Source organism: Anomaloglossus baeobatrachus, chromosome 1 (assembly GCF_048569485.1).
Source record: "Anomaloglossus baeobatrachus isolate aAnoBae1 chromosome 1, aAnoBae1.hap1, whole genome shotgun sequence".
NCBI lineage: Eukaryota > Metazoa > Chordata > Amphibia > Anura > Aromobatidae > Anomaloglossus > Anomaloglossus baeobatrachus.
In genome coordinates this window covers 705,538,549-705,563,374 of record NC_134353.1, presented here as the reverse complement: position 1 = coordinate 705,563,374, position 24,826 = coordinate 705,538,549, and the positions used below count along the sequence as shown (strand labels likewise).

Sequence of the window (24,826 nt, the reverse complement as noted above, 5' to 3'; positions counted from 1 at the left end):
AAATATGTGAATCAATAAAATCAGATGCTAAATAATTTAACGTCCAGCATTAGTATTACATATGCTCCTTTCACCATACCTCTCTTTATTGGCAGGCTCCTCTGATGGTTTTGCATTAGCCACTGGTTCTAGGGTGGATTTCATGCCTAAAGAGCTGTTGGTGTTTGAATCCAGAGATAAGAGCTGCTGGTTGCTCTGAGATGACAACATGGACCCTGCGACCGACCCCGATATAGGAATACTATTAAAAAAAGCTGTAGAAAAGTCCCTGCAAATACGAATAGCCAAAATAAGATGTATTTAAAAGATTGTATGGTGTTCGCAACATGTGATAGATTATATGACAGTGTTAAATATCCCAAAATAGTGTAATATGTCATACAAACCCAGTGTCCAGCTGGGCAATGCACAATGGGGTGATCCTACGCCGGCCATCCGCTGTCCTTGTTTCCACTTGTTTCTTTAAAAGATTCTATTGAAAATATTATTATTGTTATTATAATACATAAAGCGTTACCCATGAATAGTACAAAATTCTATTTCAATTAATTTGCGCAGAAACGTCAGCATGGTTATGCCAATATCAGTTGAGAAGGTCAACCAAATAGACTGGGATGTCCCACAAATGGTGGAGAGGACAAAGAGGCTACTGATGATCAAAAAGAAAGCGTAGCTAACTACACAGTAGCATGGTTTAGGAAATTATCAATATAGTCTCTACATGTAGCACCACTGCCTTCAGTGCCTTGAGAAATAAACAGCTTCCCAAGTTTGTCTAGCTATTCTTTCAAAGACTAAATCTGTAACATCTAAAGCCAGACCTAAAGCGAGTATTTCAATAATAGACCCTTGTTAGAGCCTAAACGCGCATGGACATTTCCTATAATGGGCAATATTCACCAGATGGGTGACAAATATCTGATCTCCACAGTCCTCATCACTAGGATCTCTGTAGATCACTAGAACAGGTTGTTTTCTGACCAACTAGTTCCTCCTTACTGTATGACCAGAGCATTAAGTATGGAACTTGCTACTCCACTAAATGTCTATAGGGTTGATAGAAACTGCAGAGCGCCGAACTCCCATAGATTGTAGATACTGCAGCACAGATCATGCTGGTGAGGTCATGCCATGAGGAAGGATGAATGGTTTGGGACGGGCCCAGGGGGCAAATAGAGGACACCGGTCACTTGAGAGAAAACCCTTTAATGATTCTCCTAAAAGTCTATCAGAATTAGGGACCACACGAGAGGTGGAAAAAAAAAAAAAATATTTTCCTAAAACAATGTATCCCAATACACCAGAAATAACATACTATATAGAGTAATTATATATACTGCATCCTATGCACGAAAGCAAACTGCCAACCCTAAACTCTGGTTTGGGAGGGGAGGGTGTTGGAGGGGGACTTGAAGCGCCAAAAATGTGTTGTTCGTGCTCAGTAGTACTTTTAGAAAAAAATAACACTAGTTAACTACTAATGAACAGACCATACAGAAATGCCTGATGTTTGCCATGAGCTATTTCATACCTTTCGGATGTCCTCCAGGCTTTCACCATTTACCATGCTAGCCACTTTTGGTGCTGGGATATCTTTCTGTACAGGTGTCATATGTTCGCCATCCAAATGTGGATGTTGCCTTTGTTGAAACTTCAACATTTCAGGATTTTCAATAATGGTGTTAGGCAGCTGGGACTCCGTTGTAATGGCAAGACTTTTCCCATAAGTGCTTTGGTGGATGTGATTCTTCAATTATAGTTTTGAACAAGAAAGAAAAGTTAGCTCACGTTAAGGTTAAAGAAAGGAATTTTGTTTACTTACCGTAAATTCCTTTTCTTCTAGCTCTAATTGGGAGACCCAGACAATTGGGTGTATAGCTACTGCCTCCGGAGGCCACACAAAGTATTACACTTAAAAGTGTAAGGCCCCTCCCCTTCTGCCTATACACCCCCCGTGGGATCACGGGCTCCTCAGTTTTAGTGCAAAAGCAAGAAGGAGGAAAGCCAATAAACTGGTTTAAGCAAATTCAATCCGAAGGAATATCGGAGAACTGAAACCATTCAACATGAACAACATGTGTACACAAAAAAACAGGGGCGGGTGCTGGGTCTCCCAATTAGAGCTAGAAGAAAAGGAATTTACGGTAAGTAAACAAAATTCCCTTCTTCTTTGTCGCTCTATTGGGAGACCCAGACAATTGGGATGTCCAAAAGCAATCCCTGGGTGGGTAAAATAATACCTCGTGATAGGGCCGTAAAACGGCCCTTTCCTACATGGGGGCAATCGCCGCCTGAAGGACTCGTCTACCTAGGCTGGCGTCCGCCGAAGCGTAGGTATGCACCTGATAATGCTTGGTAAAAGTGTGCAGACTCGACCAGGTAGCCGCCTGGCACACCTGCTGAGCCGTAGCCTGGTGCCGTAATGCCCAGGACGCACCCACGGCTCTGGTAGAATGGGCCTTCAGCCCTGAGGGAACCGGAAGCCCAGCAGAATGGTAGGCTTCAAGAATTGGTTCCTTGATCCACCGAGCCAGGGTGGATTTGGAAGCTTGCAACCCTTTACGCTGACCAGCGACAAGGACAAAGAGTGCATCCGAGCGGCGCAGGGGCGCCGTGCGGGAAATGTAGATTCTGAGTGCTCTCACCAGATCCAACCAATGCAAATCCCTTTCACATTGATGAACTGGATGAGGACACAAAGAAGGTAAGGAGATATCCTGATTGAGATGAAAGGGGAATACCACCTTAGGGAGAAACTCCGGAATCGGGCGCAGAACCACCTTGTCCTGGTGAAACACCAGGAAGGGAGATTTGCATGACAGCGCTGCTAGCTCGGACACTCTCCGAAGAGACGTGACTGCTACTAGAAAGGCCACTTTCTGTGAAAGGCGAGAAAGGGAAACATCCCTCATAGGCTCGAAAGGCGGCTTCAGGAGAGCAATTAGAACCCTGTTCAGATCCCAGGGCTCTAACGGCCGCTTGTAAGGAGGGACGATATGACAAACCCCTTGCAGGAACGTGCGTACCTGTGGGAGTCTGGCCAGGCGCTTCTGAAAAAATACAGATAGCGCAGAGACTTGTCCTTTAAGGGAGCCGAGCGACAAACCTTTTTCCAACCCGGATTGCAGGAAGGAAAGAAAAGTAGGCAAATGGCCAGGGAGAAACTTCCTGAGCAGAGCACCAAGCTAAGAATATCTTCCACGTCCTGTGGTAGATCTTGGCAGAGGTTGGTTTCCTAGCCTGTCTCATGGTGGCAATGATCTCTTGAGATAATCCTGAAGACGCTAGGATCCAGGACTCAATGGCCACACAGTCAGGTTCAGGGCCGCAGAATTCAGATGGAAAAAACGGCCCTTGAGACAGCAAGTCTGGCCGGTCTGGTAGTGCCCACGGTTGTCCTACCGTGAGATGCCACAGATCCGGGTACCACGACCTCCTTGGCCAGTCTGGAGCGACGAGGATGGCGCGGCGGCAGTCGGACCTGATCTTGCGTAGCACTCTGGGCAACAGCGCCAGAGGAGGAAACACATAAGGGAGCCGGAACTGCGACCAATCTTGAACTAAGGCGTCCGCCGCCAGAGCTCTGTGATCGTGAGACCGTGCCATGAAAGCTGGGACCTTGTTGTTGTGCCGGGACGCCATTAGGTCGACGTCCGGCATCCCCCATCGGCGATAGATCTCCTGAAACACGTCCGGGTGAAGAGACCATTCCCCTGCGTCCATACCCTGGCGACTGAGGAAGTCTGCTTCCCAGTTTTCTACGCCCGGGATGTGAACTGCGGATATGGTGGATGCCGTGTCTTCCACCCACGTCAGAATCCGCCGGACTTCCTGGAAGGCTTGCCGACTGCGTGTCCCCCCTTGGTGGTTGATGTATGCCACCGCTGTGGAGTTGTCCGACTGAATTCGGATCTGCTTGCCTTCCAGCCACTGCTGGAAGGCTTGTAGGGCAAAATACACTGCTCTGATTTCCAGAACATTGATCTGAAGGGTGGACTCCTGCTGAGTCCACGTACCTTGAGCCCTGTGGTGGAGAAAAACTGCTCCCCACCCTGATAGACTCGCGTCTGTCGTGACCACCGCCCAGGATGGGGGAAGGAAGGACTTTCCTTTTGACAATGAGGTGGGAAGAAGCCACCACCAAAGAGATTCCTTGGCCGCCTGAGAAAGGGAGACGTTCCTGTCGAGGGACGTCGACTTCCCGTCCCATTGGCGGAGAATGTCCCATTGTAGTGGACGCAGATGAAACTGCGCGAAAGGGACTGCCTCCATTGCTGCTACCATCTTCCCTAGGAAGTGCATGAGGCGTCTCAAGGGGTGCGACTGGCCTTGAAGGAGAGATTGCACCCCTGTCTGAAGTGAACGCTGTTTGTCCAGCGGAAGTTTCACTATCGCTGAGAGAGTATGAAACTCCATGCCAAGATATGTTAGCGATTGGGTCGGGGTCAGAATTGACTTTGAAAAGTTGATGATCCACCCGAAACTCTGGAGAGTCTCCAGCGCAACGTTCAGGCTGTGTTGGCATGCCTCTTGAGAGGGTGCCTTGACAAGTAGATCGTCCAAGTAAGGGATCACAGAGTGACCCTGAGAGTGCAGGACTGCTACTACTGCTGCCATGACCTTGGTGAAGACCCGTGGGGCTGTCGCCAGACCGAAAGGCAGGGCTACGAACTGAAAGTGTTCGTCTCCTATAACGAAGCGTAGAAAACGCTGGTGCTCTGGAGCAATCGGCACGTGGAGATAAGCATCCTTGATGTCTATTGATGCTAGGAAATCTTCTTGAGACATTGAGGCGATGACGGAGCGGAGGGATTCCATCCGGAACCGCCTGGTTTTCACATGCTTGTTGAGCAGTTTTCGGTCCAGAACAGGACGGAAAGACCCGTCCTTTTTTGGCACCACAACAAATTGGAGTAAAAACTGTGACCTTGCTCCTGAAGAGGAACAGGGATCACCACTCCTTCTGCCTTTAGAGAGCACCCGCCTGCAGAAGAGCACCGGCTCGGTCGGGAGGTGGAGAAGTTCTGAAGAATCGAGTCGGAGGACGAGAACTGAACTCTATCCTGTACCCGTGAGACAGAATGTCTCTCACCCAACGGTCTTTGACCTGTGGCAGCCAAATGTCCCCAAAGCGGAAGAGCCTGCCACCGACCGAGGATGCGGAGAGAGGAAGCCGAAAGTCATGAGGAAGCCGCCTTGGTAGCGGTTCCTCCGGCTGCCTTCTTTGGGCGTGACTGAGCCCGCCAAGAATCTGAGCTCCTCTGATCCTTTTGAGTCCTTTTGGACGAGGAGAATTGGGACCTGCCCGAGCCTCGAAAGGACCGAAACCTCGACTGTCCCCTCCTCTGTTGGGGTTTGTTAGGTTTGGGCTGGGGTAAGGAAGAATCCTTAGACTTGCACTGTTTAATGATTTCATCCAATCTCTCACCAAACAGTCTGTCATCAGAAAATGGCAAACTGGTTAAGCACTTTTTGGAAGCAGAATCTGCCTTCCATTCCCTTAACCACAAGGCTCTGCGTAAAACCACGGAGTTGGCGGACGCCACTGCCGTACGGCTCGTAGAGTCCAGGACAGCATTAATAGCGTAAGACGCAAATGCAGACATTTGAGAGGTTAAGGACGCTACTTGCGGATCAGATGTACGTGTGACAGTGTCAATCTGCGCAAGACCAGCTGAAATAGCTTGGAGTGCCCATACGGCTGCGAATGCCGGAGCAAACGACGCGCCGATAGCTTCATAGATGGATTTCAACCAGAGCTCCATCTGTCTGTCAGTGGCATCTTTAAGTGAAGCCCCATCGTCCACTGCAACTATGGATCTAGTCGCAAGCCTGGAGATTGGAGGATCCACCTTTGGACACTGGGTCCAGCTCTTGACCACGTCAGGGGGAAAGGGATAACGTGTATCCTTAAGACGTTTGGAGAAACGCTTATCTGGATAAGCGTGGTGTTTCTGAACTGCTTCTCTGAAGTCAGAGTGGTCAAGAAAAGTACTCAATTTACGCTTGGGATACTGAAATGGAATTTCTCCTGCTGTGAAGCTGACTCCTCCACTGGAGGAGCTGAGGGAGAAATATCTAACATTCTATTGATGGACGCTATAAGATCATTCACTATGGCGTCACCATCAGGTGTATCCAGATTGAGAGCGGTCTCAGGATCAGAATCCTGATCAGCTACGTCTGCCTCATCATACAGAGAGTCCTCCTGCTGGGACCCTGACCAGTGTGATGAAGTCGAGGGCCGCTCCCAGCGAGCTCGCTTAGGCTGTCAGGGACTGTCGTCCGTGTCAGAGCCTTCACCCTGGGATGCATGGGACCCCCCGGAGCACGGATTTGTTCCAAATGAGGGGGGCCAGGGAGCATTGAATCAACAGTGCCCATGGTCTGAGTTACCGGTCTGGACTGCAAAGTCTCTAGGATTTTAGACACAGTCACAGACAATCTATCAGCAAAAACTGCAAACTCCGTCCCTGTCACCTGGACAGTGTTCCCAGGTGGTTCTCCTTGGGCCACCTCTAGCAGAGACCCCGGCTGAGTAAGTGCTACAGGGGAGCATTGCACACAATGGGGGTCAGTGGAACCTGCCGGTAGAACAGCCTCACATGCAGTACAAGCAGCATAGAAAGCCTGTGCCTTGGCACCCTTGCTTTTTGCGGACGACATGCTGTTGTCTAGCCATCTAGGAGGGTATATAGCCAAGAATAGCGACCGTACAGTGCAATGTATAGCATACAAGCATAAAGTACAAATGAACACTTCGGCATTAGTGTGGTCAGCACTTCAGGTGCTGCTTACCGCCCGCTCAAAAGCGGGTGTGTGGTCGCCAGAATCCTGTGACTGGGTGTCCCAGAGCTTGTCTCCCTTCTCCAGCTCAGACTGCAAACAGGAATGGCTGCCGGCGTCCTGTGAAGAGGGGCGGGCCGTGGGCGTGCCCCAGACAAAGTGCGGGAAACTGGCGTCCCACTGTGTCCAGTGAGGGGGCTGGAGTATGCTAAGCAGACTCCAGCCCTCGGCGCTGTCGTTCTGAACAGCGTCCCGCCCCTCCCCTGACTGGCAGGCCTGGGGGCGGGAACGAAACGAAACTAGGCCGCAAAGCCGGGGACTCGAGTAATAAGCGCGGCCGTCCTATGTGCACGGCCAGCGCGGAAGTCCCCGGCGCACCACAAGTCCCAGCCGCGCCACAGTGTAAAAACAGCCAGCAGCGGCCGGCGCGGCAGTTCCTAATACATAAACTCACTCAGCTAAGCTGCAGTGAGTAATAGCACAAGCGCTCCGCGCTGTTGTCCCCGGCGCACTAACACACCCAGCAATGCTGGTGTGTGTGTGCGCGATTTGTACGGGGACACAGAGTACCTTAATGTAGCAGGGCCCTGTCCCTGACGATACTCAGCTCCATATCCAGCAGGTTCTCCGGGTCTGTGGATGGAGCACGGTCTCAGTGCCTGGAGACCGGTAAGATCCCACTTCACCCAGAGCCCTGAGGGGGATGGGGAAGGAAAGCAGCATGTGGGCTCCAGCCTCCGTACCCGCAATGGATACCTCAACCTTAACAAACACCGCCGACAAGAGTGGGGTGAGAAGGGAGCATGCTGGGGGCCCTATATGGGCCCTCTTTTCTTCCATCCGACATAGTCAGCAGCTGCTGCTGACTAAAACAGTGGAGCTATGCGTGGATGTCTGACCTCCTTCGCACAAAGCATGAAAACTGAGGAGCCCGTGATCCCACGGGGGGTGTATAGGCAGAAGGGGAGAGGCCTTACACTTTTAAGTGTAATACTTTGTGTGGCCTCCGGAGGCAGTAGCTATACACCCAATTGTCTGGGTCTCCCAATAGAGCGACAAAGAAAGCTTAATAATGAGGCAGGTTTAAGACTTTGTGCAATAAGTAGCATGGAATATTGCTATACCTTCTCTTCCTCGCTCAGTGGGTCACCTAGCTCATCCTGTGAGAAATCTAAGAATGCCACCGATCCATCCATGGAACACACCAATATGCCAAGTCCATTTAGAGTCCTAGAACCAACCAGAGAGCAGGATTTTGCCGCTTATGATATTATAATGATATAGATGAAATGTACAGATTGGCAGAAGCAGAGGAGTGATAGGATAAAAGCTTTGGTCAGTTCTCCACATGTTCAGATGTGAATGGAACCCCTGTGGCTGTATTAACTGGAAGGGCAACATTTCAGCTACTTTCCTTATTATCCAACATAGTCACACCGCAGTACCTTTATTAAAGGATGATGGAGCAGTAGCAAGAAGACGGATCTAGGGTGGATGGTTGTTATTGGCTGCTCTGCACAGTAGCGACAATCACTGTGTTACCTGATGTCAGGGGAATCCAGACGGTGGCACTGAGTTAATGAACGTGTGCCTATCAGTAATGGCCACCTCCTGACTTTTCTCATAACACATCATCTTCTATTTCAAAATTTCACTCTGCCTTCCTCCCCTCTATCAATCTATACACCCCTCATTTTTGTAATTATATCTTTTCATGAGACAACACTGAAGATATGACACTTTGATACAATGTAAAGCAGTCAGTGTACAGCTTGTATAACAGTGTAAATTTGGTGTGCCTTCTAAATAACACAGCCATTAATGTCTAAACTGCTGGCAACAAAAGCAAGTACACTCCTAAGTGAAAATGGCCAAATTGTGCCCATAGTCAATATTTTGTGTAGCCACTATTATTTACAAGCACTGCCTTAACTCTTTTGGCATGGAATTCACAAGAGCTTCACAGGTGGTCACTGGAATCCTCTTTCACTCCATCACATCATGGAGCTGCTGGATGTTAGAGACCTTACTTCCTTCACCTCCCGTTTGAGGATGCATCATAGATGCTCAAAAGTATTTAGGTCTGGAGACATGCTTGGCCAGTCCTGCACCTTTACCTTCAGTGATTTTTAGCAAGGCAGTAGTTGTCTTTGGTCGTTCATGTACCCTCACTGAACTGTAGCTCCCCACAGCCAGCAACACTCATTTAGCCCCAAACCATGACACTCCCACCACCATGCTTGACTGTAGGCAAGACACACTTGTCTTCGTGCTCCTCACTTGACCCCGCACAGTTGGCACAATCTGAACCACATAAGTTTATCTTGGTCTCATCAGACCACAGGACGGGGTTACAGTAATCCATGTCCGTAGTCTGCTTGTCTCCAACAAACTGCGGGTTTTCTTGTACATTATCTTCAGAAGAGGCTTCTGAGATGACAGCCATACAGACCAATTTTATGCAGTGTGCAGCGTATGTTCTGAGCACTGACAGGCTGATTCCCTCATCCCTTTAACCTCGGCAGCAATGCTGGCAGAACTCATGCTTCTATTTTTACAAAAACAGCCTCTGGATATGATGCTGAGTACGTGCACTCCACTTCTTTAGTTGACCATGGCGAGACCTTTTCTGAGTGGAACCTGTTTTGTTAAACCACTGTATGGTCTTGGCCACCATGCTGCAGCTCATTTTCAGAGTGTTGGCAATTTTCTTATAGCCTAGGCTATCTTTATGTAGAGGCGAATAGAAAACGTTTGCACCAGCGTAATTAAAAACTCAATTTATTTATGATCATTAATATGAGTCCATAGGAAAATAAAACTTCAATAGAATTCCATGGAATAAGTACAAGGCAGGCAACCTGACATCTTTCGGAAAACCATGGGGATGCCTGTTCTGAGCTGAATCTGTCTTTTTAAACCGCTGTATAGTCTTGGCCACAATGCTGCATCTCAGTTTCAGGATGTTTGCAATCTTCTTATAGCCTAGGCTATCTTTATGTAGAGCAATAATTCTTTTTTTCAGATCCCAAGAGGATTATTTCCCTTGAGGTGCCATGTTGAACTTCAAGTGACCAGTATGAGAGTGTGTGTGAGCCATAACAAATTTAACACACCTGCTCCCCATTCACACTTGAGACCTTGTAACACTAATGAGTCACATGGGAGAAAAAAAATTACTAATTGGGCATAATTTGTCCATTTTCACTTCAGGGTGTATTCACTTTTGTTGTCAGTGGTTTACACATTAATGTCAGTGTGTTATTTAGAGGGCACACCAAATGTATGCTGTTAAGCTGTACACCATTTACATTGTATCAAAGTGTCTATCTTCAGTGTTGTCCCTTGAAAAGATATGATATTTTTACAAAAATGTGAGGGGTTATTATTAAACATGTATATATAATAAAATCAATAAGGTTCTAGTTAACGAATTAAAACAATAGAATAGGTTTTATATACATTACCATGAGATGTCCATTATAGACTTGTCGAATAGGTCGTGGATTACCACCAAAGGTCTCTTAAGGCAGGTGAGCTACAGTAAAGAGATAAAGTCACTCAAAAAGAATGCACTTCTGATTATAATAAGCAGATTAATAACACAAGTATGTGTTTCAAATCTAAACTACCTTAGTTAAGCAAAAATGGAATAAAAAAAAAAAAAAGAAAGAAGTACTGGAAATCAGAAATTAAAAGGACAGGAACAGACAAAACATCTAAGCTAGGATCCCAAATTGCAGCCTGCTCTGAAAAGGTTTCAGACTACACTATTTCTGGCAACAAAAGGATAGCTTTCCTCACCCACACAGACAGTGAGCGGTCCTTGCTCCCCACTGCACAGCAGCAGTACGGACAGCCAGCTTTGCTTGAGCTTCCATTTTTCTGTTTTTTCTTAAAGATTTTTGGATTAAATTTCTGTTTGAAAATAACGCAACAATATTTCAATGTTATTAACAGTGACGTATCCAAAAGTTAGGAGTTGATATACATGTACAAAAAGCTGACACTATACACATGTTGTATTAGGCGGTTTCAAAATGCACAAGATCCACATGACAACACTAAAAGGTAAATCAAGAGCTGGCACAAGTTATACAGTAGTTCAAGTTCTTATTTAAACTCTAAAAATGATAAATGGGTTTAAAGCTATAAGTTGTACTGCATTGCAAAAGATAAATAAATAAATCACGTTTTCTGCAAGGAACACAAAAGAGGATTCCTACCACCACCGTGACAGCTTTTCGATGACCCACAAAGTCCATGTTCGTTTTCCAACCGTCACGTTCAATAATCTGAGCCGTAGGACCAGAGTTGTTCATTGCATGAGCAGATACAAGGTAATGTCCATCAGGAGACCAACTGAGACGCAAGACATGGGTCGTTCCTCCACACTAGAGTAAAGTGAAAGACTGTCTTAAGCAAGTGTTTATCTACAATTTTGTGATACTGAGATCGCTTTATAGCTGGTACCTCATCAAACGGCTTGGTGATACTAGTTTCTAGCTGCCAATCCATGGTCCTCCAGACTTTTAGGCTATGGTCATCAGCTTGAGAGGCTATATATTTCCCCACTGGGTCCCACGTCAGTCCTTTAACAAGTCCCGAATGGCCTCTCAATGTGGCTATAATCTCTGCAAGATTGTGTTAAATATTCCCTTTTGTCAAAAAGTTGCAAAGTAAAAATTGTTAAATTTGGAAATCAAGTATATGTATCCAACCTACCAGGAAATTTGAAGGCATTCCATATTACAACGGTGTTATCGACACTGCAGGAAGCCAGCCAAGCATCATGTGGAGACCATGCGACATCCATTACATCTGAAAGGTGATAAAAGGCAACACAAAATAAACAAAGACTATGCAGTTTACACAAAAATACTACAAGCAACTCACCAAGTCCCTTACCTCCTGAATGATTCCTGAGAATGGAGAGGCAACGCCATTGCTCTACATTTGCCAATTTGCTGCTGGAGCCAAAGACAGTACTGGGTCCGATGTATCTGAGATACAGAACAGCTTTCAGGATAAGGCAGAAGATACAGTCTTGTAGAATGTAAGGCATGGTTGTATATATTCACATGTACGTTACTCATTCAGTCATGTTTTCTACCTTAAATGATGGATTTCTGGTTATGTACAGAAAATCTTGTCTGCACCCTTTTCATATATACAGTGACCTGGTACTATGGGTGCTTGAAAATAAAAACAAAATATATTTTATATATATATATATATATATATATATATATATATATATATATATATATATATATATAGATATATATATATATATATATATACACATATATATATATATGAATCATGCATTCTAATCTCAAGGATTTATCCAAGAAATCCATCATCTTTATAGAGGCAATGGGAATTTTTCACAAATTCTGACACAGGAAATATAATCAGTGTCACTGATGAAAACCATCTATACTTTAATACTATATAAAAAGTATCTATCTCGAAGGTTCAGGTATTTGTATGTATAATGTGTGTGTGTAAATATGATATATTTCTACATCTATAACATAACATTCAGATCCACAAACATTAAATAAAAATTAAAACAGCTAAATTAAAGTATTTGCTGTAGGAGATGGATTTTTAGGAATGCAGCAATGTGTTCGTAGCCTATATCAGTCTGTGTCTCTAATTAACTCAGATGTTGTCAATAAACCTATCAGAATCTTTCAAAGAGGTGACATCATCATATGGGCTGTCCCATATTGTTTAAAGGCATAGTACTCTAAGGGGTACTTTACACGCTGTGACATCGCTGCCGATATATCGTCGGGGTCATGTCGTTAGTGACGCACATCCGGCGTCAGTAGCGACATCGCAGCGTGTAACACTAATGAGTGATGATCAACAATCGCAAAATTGTTCCAAAACGGTGATCGTTGACACATCGATCCTTTCCTTAATATCGCTGCTGCCACCGGTACGATGTTGTTCGTCGTTCCTGTGGCATCACACATCGCTATGTGTGACACTGCAGGAATGACGAACATCTCCTTACCTGCATCCTCCGGCAATGCGGAAGGAAGGAGGTGGGCGGGATGTTACGTCCCGCTCATCTCCGCCCCTCCTCTGCTATTGGGCGGCCGCTTAGTGACGCCGCAGTGACGTCGAACGCACCTCCCCCTTGAGCAAGGGATTGTTCGGCGGTCACAGCGATGTCGCTGACCAGGTATGTGCGTGTGACGCTGCCGTAGCGATAATGTTCGCTACGGCAGCGATTACCAAATGTCGCACGAGCGACGGGGGCGGGTGCTATCGCGCTCGACATCGCTAGCAATCGCTAGCGATGTTGCAGCGAGTAAAGTACCCCTTAGTGTATATAAGCTTTTGACTTTGCAGAAAGTAATAAAAATTCCTTAACATATTCTCGCTCTCCCTCTCTCTCTCATTATTCTGGCATTTGGCAAATATAAATAACTTTGGTAATCTTAATTGACCAAAAACAGGAAAGGTTTATTCTGATTACATGTCAGATACTGAGGAAAACATGCAGATGTGTCATTATAGATCGTGTATGTAAACTGCTGGTTTCAACTGTATGTGACTCATGTTTGTGTTTTACTGTGGTAAAATGGTAAACTCACAACTTATGTCATGTAGCTAAAGCGCAGCACAAATTCATCTCAAATAAAAGCCTAGATTTTTTTGATCAGGAATAGAACAGACATTTATAGGACATTTCACAACTTTCCCAAATTCTTAAGAAAAAATATTGATTACATACTGCATTGAACTACTGTACCCAATTTATTATATATTTTAAGAGATGGTCCATTTTATACTGACTACAACTCCGACTCCACCAAAATGGACGCCGGCTCCGACTCCACAGCCCTGGCTTTAATAACCAATTCCGCCTAAAAAAAAGTTAAGATCCAGTATGGACAGATGTCCTTAGCTCACCCAGATTTCTTCCACACCATGATTAGTTTGTCATCTCCTCCGGATGCTAAATATGCTCCACTGTTGGACCATCGCACACAGTTCACACAGGCTGAAACAAGAAGTGTATGCAAAATTAATCCAGTCCCATAATGTCAGTACAACCGGGACAAAAGAAGGGAATTTTGTTTACTTACCGTAAATTCCTTTTCTTCTAGCTCCAATTGGGAGACCCAGACAGTGGGTGTATAGCTACTGCCCTCTGGAGGCCGCACAAAGAACTACACTTAAAAGTGTAAGGCCCCTCCCCTTCTGGCTATACACCCTCCCGTAGGAGTACAGATTCCTCAGTTTTAGTACCAAAGCAAGAAGGAGGAAAGCCAATAACAGTTTCAAAAACAAATTCAATCCGATAACATGATCGGAGAACTTAAGAAACAACATGAACAACATGTGCACCCGAAAAACGAAACCCTAAGAACAAATAGGGCGGGTGCTGGGTCTCCCAATTGGAGCTAGAAGAAAAGGAATTTACGGTAAGTAAACAAAATTCCCTTCTTCTTTTTCGCTCCTAATTGGGAGACCCAGACAGTGGGACGTCCAAAAGCAGTCCCTGGGTGGGTAAAAAGATACCACATGAACGGGCTGTCAGACAGCCTCTTCCTACAGGTGGGCCACCGCCGCCTGAAGGACCTGTCTACCTAGGCTGGCATCTGCCGAAGCGTAGGTATGCACTTGATAGTGTTTGGTAAACGTGTGCAGACTCGACCAGGTAGCCGCCTGGCACACTTGCTGAGCCGTAGCCTGATGCCGCAATGCCCAGGACGCACCCACGGCTCTGGTAGAATGGGCCTTCAGTCCAGATGGAATCGGAAGCCCAGCAGAACGGTATGTGTGAAGAATTGGTTCCTTGATCCACCGCGCCAGGGTGGATTTGGAAGCTTGCGATCCCTTATGCTGACCAGCGACTAGGACAAAGAGCGCATCAGAACGGCGTAGAGCCGCCGTGCGAGAAATGTAAATCCTGAGTGCTCTCACCAGGTCCAACAGATGTAAACCCTTTTCAAATTGGTGAACTGGATGCGGACACAAAGATGGTAAAGTGATATCCTGATTGAGATGAAAGGAAGAAACCACCTTGGGAGAAAACTCTGGAATTGGACGCAGTACTACCTTGTCTTGGTGAAACACCAGGAAGGGAGATTTGCAAGATAACGCCGCTAGCTCGGACACTCTTCGAAGAGACGTGACCGCCACAAGAAAAACTACCTTTTGTGAAAGCCGAGAAAGGGGAACCTCTTTCAAAGGCTCGAAAGGCGGCTTCTGGAGAGCAATGAGAACCTTGTTCAGATCCCAGGGTTCCAATGGCCGTCTGTAAGGAGGAACGATATGACAAACTCCTTGGAGAAAAGTGCGTACTTTAGAAAGCTGTGCCAAGCGCTTCTGAAAGAATACGGATAGCGCGGAGACTTGACCCTTAAGAGAGCTAAGCGACAAGCCTTTTTCCAACCCAGACTGCAGGAAGGAAAGAAAAGTTGGCAATGCAAATGGCCAGGGAGAAAACCCTTGAGCCACGCACCACGCTAAGAATATCTTCCACGTTCTGTGATAGATCTTAGCTGAGGATGGTTTTCTAGCCTGTCTCATTGTGGCAACAACTTCATGAGATAAACCTGAGGCCGCTAGGATCCAGGACTCAATGGCCACACAGTCAGGTTCAGGGCCGCAGAATTCAGATGGAAAAACGGCCCTTGAGACAGCAAATCTGGACGGTCTGGTAGTGTCCACGGTTGGCCTACCGTGAGATGCCACAGATCCGGGTACCACGACCTTCTTGGCCAATCTGGAGCGACGAGTATGGCTCGATGGCAGTCGGACCTGATTTTCCGGAGAACTCTGGGTAACAATGCTAGAGGTGGGAACACATAGGGGAGTCGGAATTGCGACCAATCCTGAACCAAGGCGTCTGCCGCCAGTGCTCGGTGATCGTGAGACCGTGCCATGAAAACTGGGACCTTGTTGTTGTGTCGTGACGCCATCAGATCGACGTCCGGCGTCCCCCAGCGGCAACAGATCTGCTGAAACACGTCCGGGTGAAGGGACCATTCTCCTGCGTCCATGCCCTGGCGACTGAGAAAGTCTGCTTCCCAGTTTTCCACGCCTGGGATGTGAACTGCGGATATGGTGGACGCTCTGCTTTCCACCCACGTCAAAATCCGTTGGACTTCTTGAAAGGCTTGGCGACTGCGTGTTCCCCCTTGGTGGTTGATGTACGCCACCGCCGTGGAATTGTCCGACTGAATCCGAATCTGTTTGCCTTCCAGCCATTGTTGGAAGGCTCGCAGGGCAAGATAGATTGCTCTGATTTCCAGAACATTGATCTGCAGGGTGGACTCTTCCAGAGTCCACATCCCCTGAGCCCTGTGGTGGAGATACACCGCTCCCCACCCTGATAGGCTCGCATCCGTCGTAACCACTGCCCAGGACGGGGGAAGGAACGACTTTCCCTGTGACAATGAGGTGGGGAGAAGCCACCAACGCAGAGAGTCCTTGGCAGTCTGAGAGAGGGAGACAGTCCTGTCGAGGGACGTCGATTTCCCGTCCCATTGGCGTAGAATGTCCCATTGTAGAGGGCGCAGATGAAACTGCGCGAACGGGACTGCCTCCATTGCTGCTACCATCTTTCCTAGGAAATGCATGAGGCGCCTCAGTGAGTGCGACTGGCTCTGAAGGAGAGATTGCACTCCAGTCCGCAGCGAGCACTGCTTGTCCAGTGGAAGCTTCACTATCGCTGAGAGAGTATGAAACTCCATGCCAAGATAAGTCAGAGATTGGGTCGGGGTTAGATGAGACTTTGGAAAGTTGATAATCCACCCGAAACTCTGGAGAGTGTCTAGTGCCACTTTCAGACTGTGTTGGCATGCCTCTTGAGAGGGTGCCTTTATAAGCAGGTCGTCTAGATACGGGATGACCGAGTGACCCTGCGAGTGCAGAACAGCTACTACTGCTGCCATGACCTTGGTGAAGACCCGGGGGGCTGTTGCCAGACCGAAAGGTAACGCTACGAACTGCAGGTGTTCGTCGTGTATGACGAAGCGTAGGAAACGCTGATGCTCTGGTGCGATCGGCACGTGGAGATACGCATCTTTGATATCTATTGATGCTAGAAAATCTCCTTGAGACATTGAGGCTATGACGGAGCGTAGGGATTCCATCCGGAACCTCCTGACTTTTACGTGTCTGTTGAGCAACTTTAGATCCAGGACGGGCCGATACGATCCGTCCTTTTTTGGGACCACAAACAGATTGGAGTAAAAACCGTGACCTTGTTCCTGAAGAGGGACGGAGGTCACCACTCCTTCCGCTTTTAGAGCGGCCACCGCCTGCAACAGAGCATCGGCTCGGTCTGGTGGGGGAGAAGTTCTGAAGAAACGAGTTGGCGGACGAGAACTGAACTCTATCCTGTACCCGTGAGACAGAATATCCCTCACCCAACGGTCTTTGACGTGTGACAGCCAGATGTCGCCAAAGTGGGAAAGCCTCCCACCGACCGCGGGTGTGGGAATCGGAGACCTCAAGTCAGGAGGACGCCGTTTTGGCAACGGTTCCTCCGGCTGCCCTTTTTGGGCGTGACTGAGACCTCCAAGAATCTGAGCGTCTCTGGTCTTTTTGAGTCTTTTTTGACGATGCGAATTGGGACCTGCCCGGTCCTCGAAAGGACCGATAACCAGACTGACCCTTCCTCTGTTGGGGTCTGTTTTGTCTGTGTTGCGGTAAGGATGAGTCCTTACCCTTGGAGTGTTTGATGATTTCATCCAAACGCTCTCCAAACAATCGGTCACGAGAAAAAGGCAAATTGGTTAAGCACTTCTTGGAATGAGAATCTGCTTTCCAATGTCTCAACCACAGGGCCCTACGCAAAACAACGGAGTTGGCTGACGCCACTGCCGTGCGGCTTGTAGCGTCAAGAACAGCATTAATCGCGTATGACGCGAATGCCGCCATTTGCGAGGTCAATGGTGCTACCTGCGGGGCAAATGCACGTGTGACAGAGTCAACTCGCGCAAGCCCGGCTGAGATAGCTTGGAGTGCCCATACGGCTGCAAAAGAAGGCGCTAATGACGCTCCAATCGCTTCATAGATGGATTTCAGCCAGAGCTCCATCTGCCTGTCAGTGGCATCTTTAAGTGCCGCTCCATCTTCAACTGCAACCAAGGATCTAGCTGCAAGCCTGGAAATTGGAGGATCCACTTTTGGACACTGGGTCCAACCCTTGACCACCTCAGGGGGAAAAGGATAGCGTGTATCTTTAAGCCGTTTAGGAAAACGCCTTTCAGGATAAGCGTGGGGTTTCTGGATTGCGTCTCTAAAGTCAGCGTGGTCCAGAAAAGTGCTTAAAGTACGCTTAGGGTATCTGAAATGGATTCTCTCGTGCTGCGAAGCTGACTCCTCCACAAGAGGAGCTGGTGGGGAAATATTTAACATCTTATTGATGTTAAATATAAGATCATTAACTATGGCGTCACCATCTGGTGTATCTAGATTGAGAGCGGTTCCAGGATCAGAATCCTGATCAGTTACGTCCGCCTCATCACCCATAGATTCATCTCGCTGGGATCCTGACCATTGAGATGAATGTGAAGGCCCGTCATAGCGAGCCCGCTTAGGCTGCCCGGGGCCATCGTCCGAGTCAGAGTCTTCACCCTGAGGTGTATATGCCCGTCCCGGAGCTTGGAGCTGAGGGGGACCAGGGGGCAATGATTGCACAGTGTCCGTGGCCTGAAGTACAGGCCTAGCTCGCAATGTGTCAAGAATTTGTGACATAGTGAGAGACATTCTGTCAGCAAAAGCTGCAAACTCAGTGCCTGTCACCTGGACAGCATTCACAGGTGGTACACCCTGGGTCACGTCCAGCAGAGGCCCCGGCTGTGCAAGCGCCGCAGGGGCCGAGCACTGCACACAATGGGGGTCCGTGGAGCCTGCCGGTAGAAAAGTCCCACATGCGGTGCAGGAAGCATATAATGTCTGTGCTTTGGCACCCTTGCGTTTTGCGGACGACATGCTGCTGGCTCTCTGAATGTGAGAGAGTCTATAGCCAAAGGGCGACCAGCGCTATGTAATACCAAGTATTTGTAGCAACAAAATACTAAGAATACTACTGGCACAAGAGGGGTGAGCCCTGAGGGCTGCTTACCGCCCGCTGAATAGCGGGTAAGAGGCTGCAGAATTCCTTGTCTGGGTCTCCCCGGCTCCCCTCTGCAGCTCAGCGTGTCAGCAGGAATGGCTGCCGGCGTCTGTGGAGAGGGGCGGTCCGTGGGAGTTCCCAAACAAAAGTGCGGGAAACAGTGTCCCCTCTGTGCCGATTGTGAGGGCTGGAGTATGTAAAAACGACTCCAGCCCTCAGCGCTGATGCACTGGCCAGCGTCCCGCCCCTCTCCTGACTGGCAGGTCTGGGGGCGGGAACGAACGGGAGCAGGCCGCAAAAGCCGGGGACTCGAGTTAACAGCGCGGCCGCCGTAAAAGCGCGGGCCGCGCTGAAGTCCCCGGCGCACCACAAGTGCCAGCCGCGCCGCAGTCCCAGCGGCCGGCATGACCGATTTCTAGATGTGGCCAGCGTCCCGCCCCTCTCCTGACTGGCAGGTCCGGGGGCGGGAACGAACGGAAGCAGGCCGCAAAAGCCGGGGACTCGAGTTATCAGCGCGGCCGCCGTAAAAGCGCGGGCCGCGCTGAAGTCCCCGGCGCACCACAAGTGCCAGCCGCGCCGCAGTCCCAGCGGCCGGCGCGACCGATTCCTGGAAGTGTGCCTGCTTCAGCTAAGCTGAATGAGGCCATGGCACAAGCGCCGTAGCGCTGATGTCCCCCGGCGCACTACAACACCCAGCATGCTGCGGTGTGAGCGCCTGCACGGGGACACAGAGTACCTTGAGGATGCAGGGCCATGTCCCTGATGTACTCCGCTCCATCCAGCATCTTGTCCAGGGGCTGTAGATGGAGCCCGGTCTCAGTGCCTGGAGACCAGTAAATCCCACTTCACCCAGAGCTCTGTAAAAAGGGATGGGGAAGGAATCAGCATGTGGGCTCCTGCCGCCGTACCCGCAATGGGTACCTCAACCTTACAAACACCTCCGACATACAGTGGGGTGAGAAGGGAGCATGCTGGGAGCCCTGTTTATGGGCCCTCTTTTCTTCCATCCGACATAGTCAGCAGCTGCTGCTGACTAAAAACAATGGAGCTATGCGTGCGTGTCTGACCTCCTTGCGCACAAAGCTAAAACTGAGGAATCTGTACTCCTACGGGAGGGTGTATAGCCAGAAGGGGAGGGGCCTTACACTTTTAAGTGTAGTTCTTTGTGCGGCCTCCAGAGGGCAGTAGCTATACACCCACTGTCTGGGTCTCCCAATTAGGAGCGAAAAAGAAAAAAAACAAACTGTCCGTTGTCCCCATCCCTGGGTTCTTTGACATCACAAGATGTGTAAACCCACAAAGCAGTTATTTGCAATGTACTGTGGTACCTAAGTGGTTGTCCATCTGGCACAGCATCTTGGGAATACTTTCATTCTTCTCATCTTCTTCCTTAACAACAGGTGGCATATTCCATATGACAACTTTTCCAGAATCTTGCCCTGGAAGATAACATTATTGACCTACGTTTGGGGGGGTAGTGTATCAACTAAGTCAATGGGTCACATTTGCAACTGCATGACATAAAATATATGCATTTGGTGTAAGAGAGGCAAAATATAAACTGGGTCATCAGGAAAACAAAAGACCAAGTCTGTAAATTGCAGTCAGGCTAGGACAAAGCATGTCAAGCAAGCAATACACCCAAAAGAGTCTATGCCATGATGTAGGGTAGAAATGTGGGAGCTGCGGTTTGCTGAAGGTTACTTAACATATGACCAAAAATTTAGCATTAGCTTTTTATGTGCATTTATTGGGCTGGAACGCTGCTGACAATCATTACATGTGATCTTGCCAAGCGACACTGCAGACGAAAAGTCACACAACCAGTGTTGCCGTGTATCTGTACCATTAGGGTTATGTGCACACATTGTGTATTTGTTTTTTTTTAGTAGCCAAAACCAGGAGTGGATAAAAGTACAGAAGTGGTGACGTGTTTCTATTACACTTTTCCTCTGACTCTTCCACTTCTGGTTTTACAAGTATTGAGGGGAAAAAAACCTCACCAAATACTGAATGTGTGCACGTGGCCTAATTCACCAACATGTACATAATGTCTTAAGGCTCTGTGCGCACTAGTGCGTTTTACCCGCGGATTTACCGCAGAAATTTCTTGAGAAATGTCTGCAATCTTTGTGCAGACATTTCCCAGCAAATTCTATGAGAAAAAAAATAGCTGTGCGCACTGTGCGGATTTTTCTCGAGAAAATTTCTTGAGAAAATGAGCATGTCAATTCTTTTCCGCAGGTACTCTGCGGATTTCGGCAGTACAGCCTGCAAAATCCGCAGGGAACCACCCGTGGGAAAATCGCGGCTATTCCGCAGCTAATCCGCGGCAAATCCGCATGCGGATTTGGTGCCGATTTTTTCCGGAGGTCCGGAAATCTTTCACTCCCAGAAGTTTCTCAAGAAATTTTCTTGAGAAACTTCACATTTCTAGTGCGCACATAGCCTAAGGGTACTTAACACGCTGCGACATCGCTAGCGATCCCGTTAGCGATGTGAAATTCTAGATCGCAAGTGCGATTTTTCGAGATCGCACATGCGTAAAATGACCTATGTGCGATCCCGAAAGATAGCACTTGCGATCTAGAATTTCACATCGCTAACGAGATCGCTAGCGATGTCGCAGCGTGTAAAGTACCCTTTAGACCGTGTACATGAAGAGTTTTTCCTGAAGAAAAAAAAAAAAAAAAAGCTTCAGAATAATGGCCGCGATTTTTCCAAAAATGTCTTTTTGATGCCTTTTCTGATATTTTGCAGCAGTTTAGTTTTTGCAATTGTATGTATTAATAGTGAGCAAAATTCAAGCTCAAGCCGCTCAGGGCATATTTTTTAACCAATTTGAGGCTTTGGAAGCCTGGAGTTGATGGAAAAAGTAAAAAAAAAAAAAGACTGCACACATGCAGAGCAAGCCATTTTTACACTGCTGTGTAAAACAACCTAAGTCTATGTGCGCACGTAGAGTTCTGTCCCTGCAGAAATTTCTACAGCGATGTGAACAGTACACGTGCGCTTCAAATCGCTGCAGAAACAGTCCGTAATGAAAAAAAAAAAAGCTGATTCCATGCGCTCTGCCTGCAGCCCCTCCCGTAGACAGAGCAGGACCTGCAGGCAGAGCGCACGGAATAAGTGACATGTCACTTCTTAGAATGCGCGCTTCGGGCAGCAGCCAAAGCGCTGCGCTCTAAAACGCCACGTGCGCACGTCTCCTGCATTATCTTCATAGACTGTGCAGGGGACGCAGGACGCATGCAGTTACGCTGCGGTGCAGATCTGCATGCAAATACGCAACGTGCGCACATAGCCTAACAAAACGTTCTCTGCATATACCCTAGGGGTACGTTCCCACGATCAAGAGACGCTGCATTCTGAACGCAGAATCGCGAGTGTTCTCCGCAGGAGGATGCACTATCCGTGCCAACTATAAGGATTCTGGGCACAGTGGATCGCGTCCTCAAGAATAAATTGACATGCTGCGGCTAAGGAAGCCGCGCCACAGCTAAGTTTATGCTGTTTAGAAAGGAAGCACAGTGGGCATGGGGTTTCTATAAATCCCATCCACTGTGCTTGTACTGTACAATGCAGTGTATTGGAAGCAGGAAAAATACGCTGCTAGTCCTGATAGGATGAGTGTGCACTAACACTGACAATGTGCAGATCAATGTGCAAATTGCAATGCACAGGATTACACAATTCACATGCAATTTTCGAATTTTGTCTTTAGATCATTTAATACAAAATGTGCAGAAGTTATCAGACTACTACTGTATGTTGCAATATTATGTCACACTTTCCATAATCCATCAGAATACTGTCACTAAGTCCTCATTCAGATGTCCCCATTTACCGTACGGGTTATAGCAGTGAATTTTACAGCTAGAACAGTTACCCATTATAGTCTACGGGAATGTTCACAAGTTTGTGCAAACTGAAAGTCTGAAATCAGATATAGCACACTATGAAAAAAGGCTCCATTTTTATCGTATCCAAAAAAAACCCAGCACACCAGAACCAAGTACAACCACAGCCATTACGTCAGGCACGACCAAGACACAACCACAGCCATTACGTCAGGCACGACCAAGACACAACCACAGCCATTACGTCAGGCACGACCAAGGCACAGCGATACGTCAGGCACGACCAAGGCACAGCCATTACGTCAGGCACAACCAAGGCACAGCCATTACGTCAGGCACAACCAAGGCACAGCCATTACGTCAGGCACAACCAAGGCACAGCCATTACGTCAGGCACAACCAAGGCACAGCCATTACGTCAGGCACAACCAAGGCACAGCCATTACGTCAGGCGCGACCAAGACACAACCACAGCCATTACGTCAGGCGCGACCAAGGCACAGCCATTACGTCAGGCACGACCAAGGCACAGCCATTACGTCAGGCACGACCAAGGCACAGCCATTACGTCAGGCACGACCAAGGCACAGCCATTACGTCAGGCGCGACAAAGGCACAGCCATTACGTCAGGCGCGACAAAGGCACAGCCATTACGTCAGGCGCGACAAAGGCACAGCCATTACGTCAGGCGCGACAAAGGCACAGCTATTACGTCAGGCGCGACCAAGGTACAAGCACAGACATACAACGTCAGGCACAACCAAGGTACAGCCATAGCCATACGTCAGGCACAACCAAGGTACAAGCACAGACATACAACGTCAGGCACATAAGAACAATAAGACCTGTACAAGCCATCATGATCAGAAAACACACCTTGTCCTCCGGTCGCAAATTTTGTGCCATCGGGATGTATGTCCACGGAAAATATTGGTTTTCCTAAAATTAGAGATAATTTGGTTTTAATTCTCACAAAAGTTACAGAACATATTAGGAAAGCATTAGCATATTTATGTGACATCAGGGGTAAGGCAGTGAATCTGGGGCGATCCGGACAATGGCTGCCAGGAGCGGTGCATCTCAGGTGCCACCATAGCAGCTGTTGCATCATCCTGTGCAGGTGACAGCAGAACCTGCCCCCGGGACCAGCACAGCAGCTGCTGACAGGAGACTGGCGGAGGCGCGGGGGTGATGAGCACTTGTACTGCTCCTCCTGGCATCACCACTGACCTCGCCCATAGGGCTCTATGGCAGCTCCTGCAGCCGGAACCCTCACACATGGACACACACTGATCTCCATTCAAACTCGTGACCGTTAAAAGTTGCGCATAATTGGGCGACCTCTCCAACTTGTGTGGCCCCCGGGGCCAGCCTCCCGCCGGCTGCTTCCTCACCATTGTGATTAACCCAGGTGGGCTTCAGAAGCTTCATCGTCCCGCTGTGCCCGGAGCAGGGTGTCAGCTCCGGCCACCCATTGAGCACCGGAGCTTTCCCCCGTGCAGCCTCTCGGAGCCGCCTCTCAGCGCCGCTCCATCCCGCTCCGGCACCCGCACCAAGACCGGAAGCCCGCGGGAAGTAAGGTTTAAAAATGTCCTACTGGAAACATAGACCTGGAAGCAGGCGTTCCTCACTAACAGTGTAAAGGAGGAGGGACGGACGCCTGGTGTGACACACGGCGACACTGGTGGCATCCAGAGCCCCGGGAGGCTGCTCACACCGAGCCTGCCGCTTCCTCAGCCTGTGAGGGGGCTTGTGGCGGACTGCGCCGTCCTGGGGCTGCACACAGACGAAACGCCACTTCCAGCCACTATCACGTGTATCAATCTGTGACAGTAACATGGGGCAGACATTTTCTGGACTTCTTGTCATTAATCTGGGGATACTCAATGTTCAGTCACTACCCAGCCCAAAATGGCTGCACACAGGAACCAACTGTACTGGCAAAAGGTTGTGTGCACAGGAGCTCAGTCACCAGCCAGCTTCATCCATCACTCCTCCATTGTCAGATGGAAGAAGACCCCAAAAGCTGCAGTAACCCTTAGAGGGTCTGATGTGGGGTGTACGAAACCATCAGGCTAA

At 48.3% G+C, this 24,826-nt stretch overlaps 1 protein-coding gene across 2 annotated transcripts in view; it reads right to left on the bottom strand.

Annotated features, from left to right (window-relative positions):
- Positions 1-24,462, bottom strand: part of HIRA (histone cell cycle regulator) — a 127,068-nt gene extending 102,606 nt beyond the window's left edge. For both annotated transcript variants that reach the window (XM_075321188.1, XM_075321195.1), the window contains exons 1-14: positions 24,142-24,462; positions 23,624-23,686; positions 20,215-20,325; positions 13,723-13,813; positions 11,695-11,789; positions 11,512-11,607; positions 11,260-11,420; positions 11,013-11,180; positions 10,591-10,704; positions 10,254-10,324; positions 7,911-8,016; positions 1,532-1,747; positions 387-472; positions 80-268 (exon numbers count right to left, since the gene is read on the bottom strand). In XM_075321188.1, coding sequence (XP_075177303.1) covers positions 80-268; positions 387-472; positions 1,532-1,747; positions 7,911-8,016; positions 10,254-10,324; positions 10,591-10,704; positions 11,013-11,180; positions 11,260-11,420; positions 11,512-11,607; positions 11,695-11,789; positions 13,723-13,813; positions 20,215-20,325; positions 23,624-23,686; positions 24,142-24,178 — 1,604 coding nt within the window. In that variant the 5' untranslated portion in view covers positions 24,179-24,462. The remainder of the gene's footprint in view (positions 1-79; positions 269-386; positions 473-1,531; positions 1,748-7,910; positions 8,017-10,253; positions 10,325-10,590; positions 10,705-11,012; positions 11,181-11,259; positions 11,421-11,511; positions 11,608-11,694; positions 11,790-13,722; positions 13,814-20,214; positions 20,326-23,623; positions 23,687-24,141) is intronic.
- Positions 24,463-24,826: the final 364 nt, after the last annotated feature.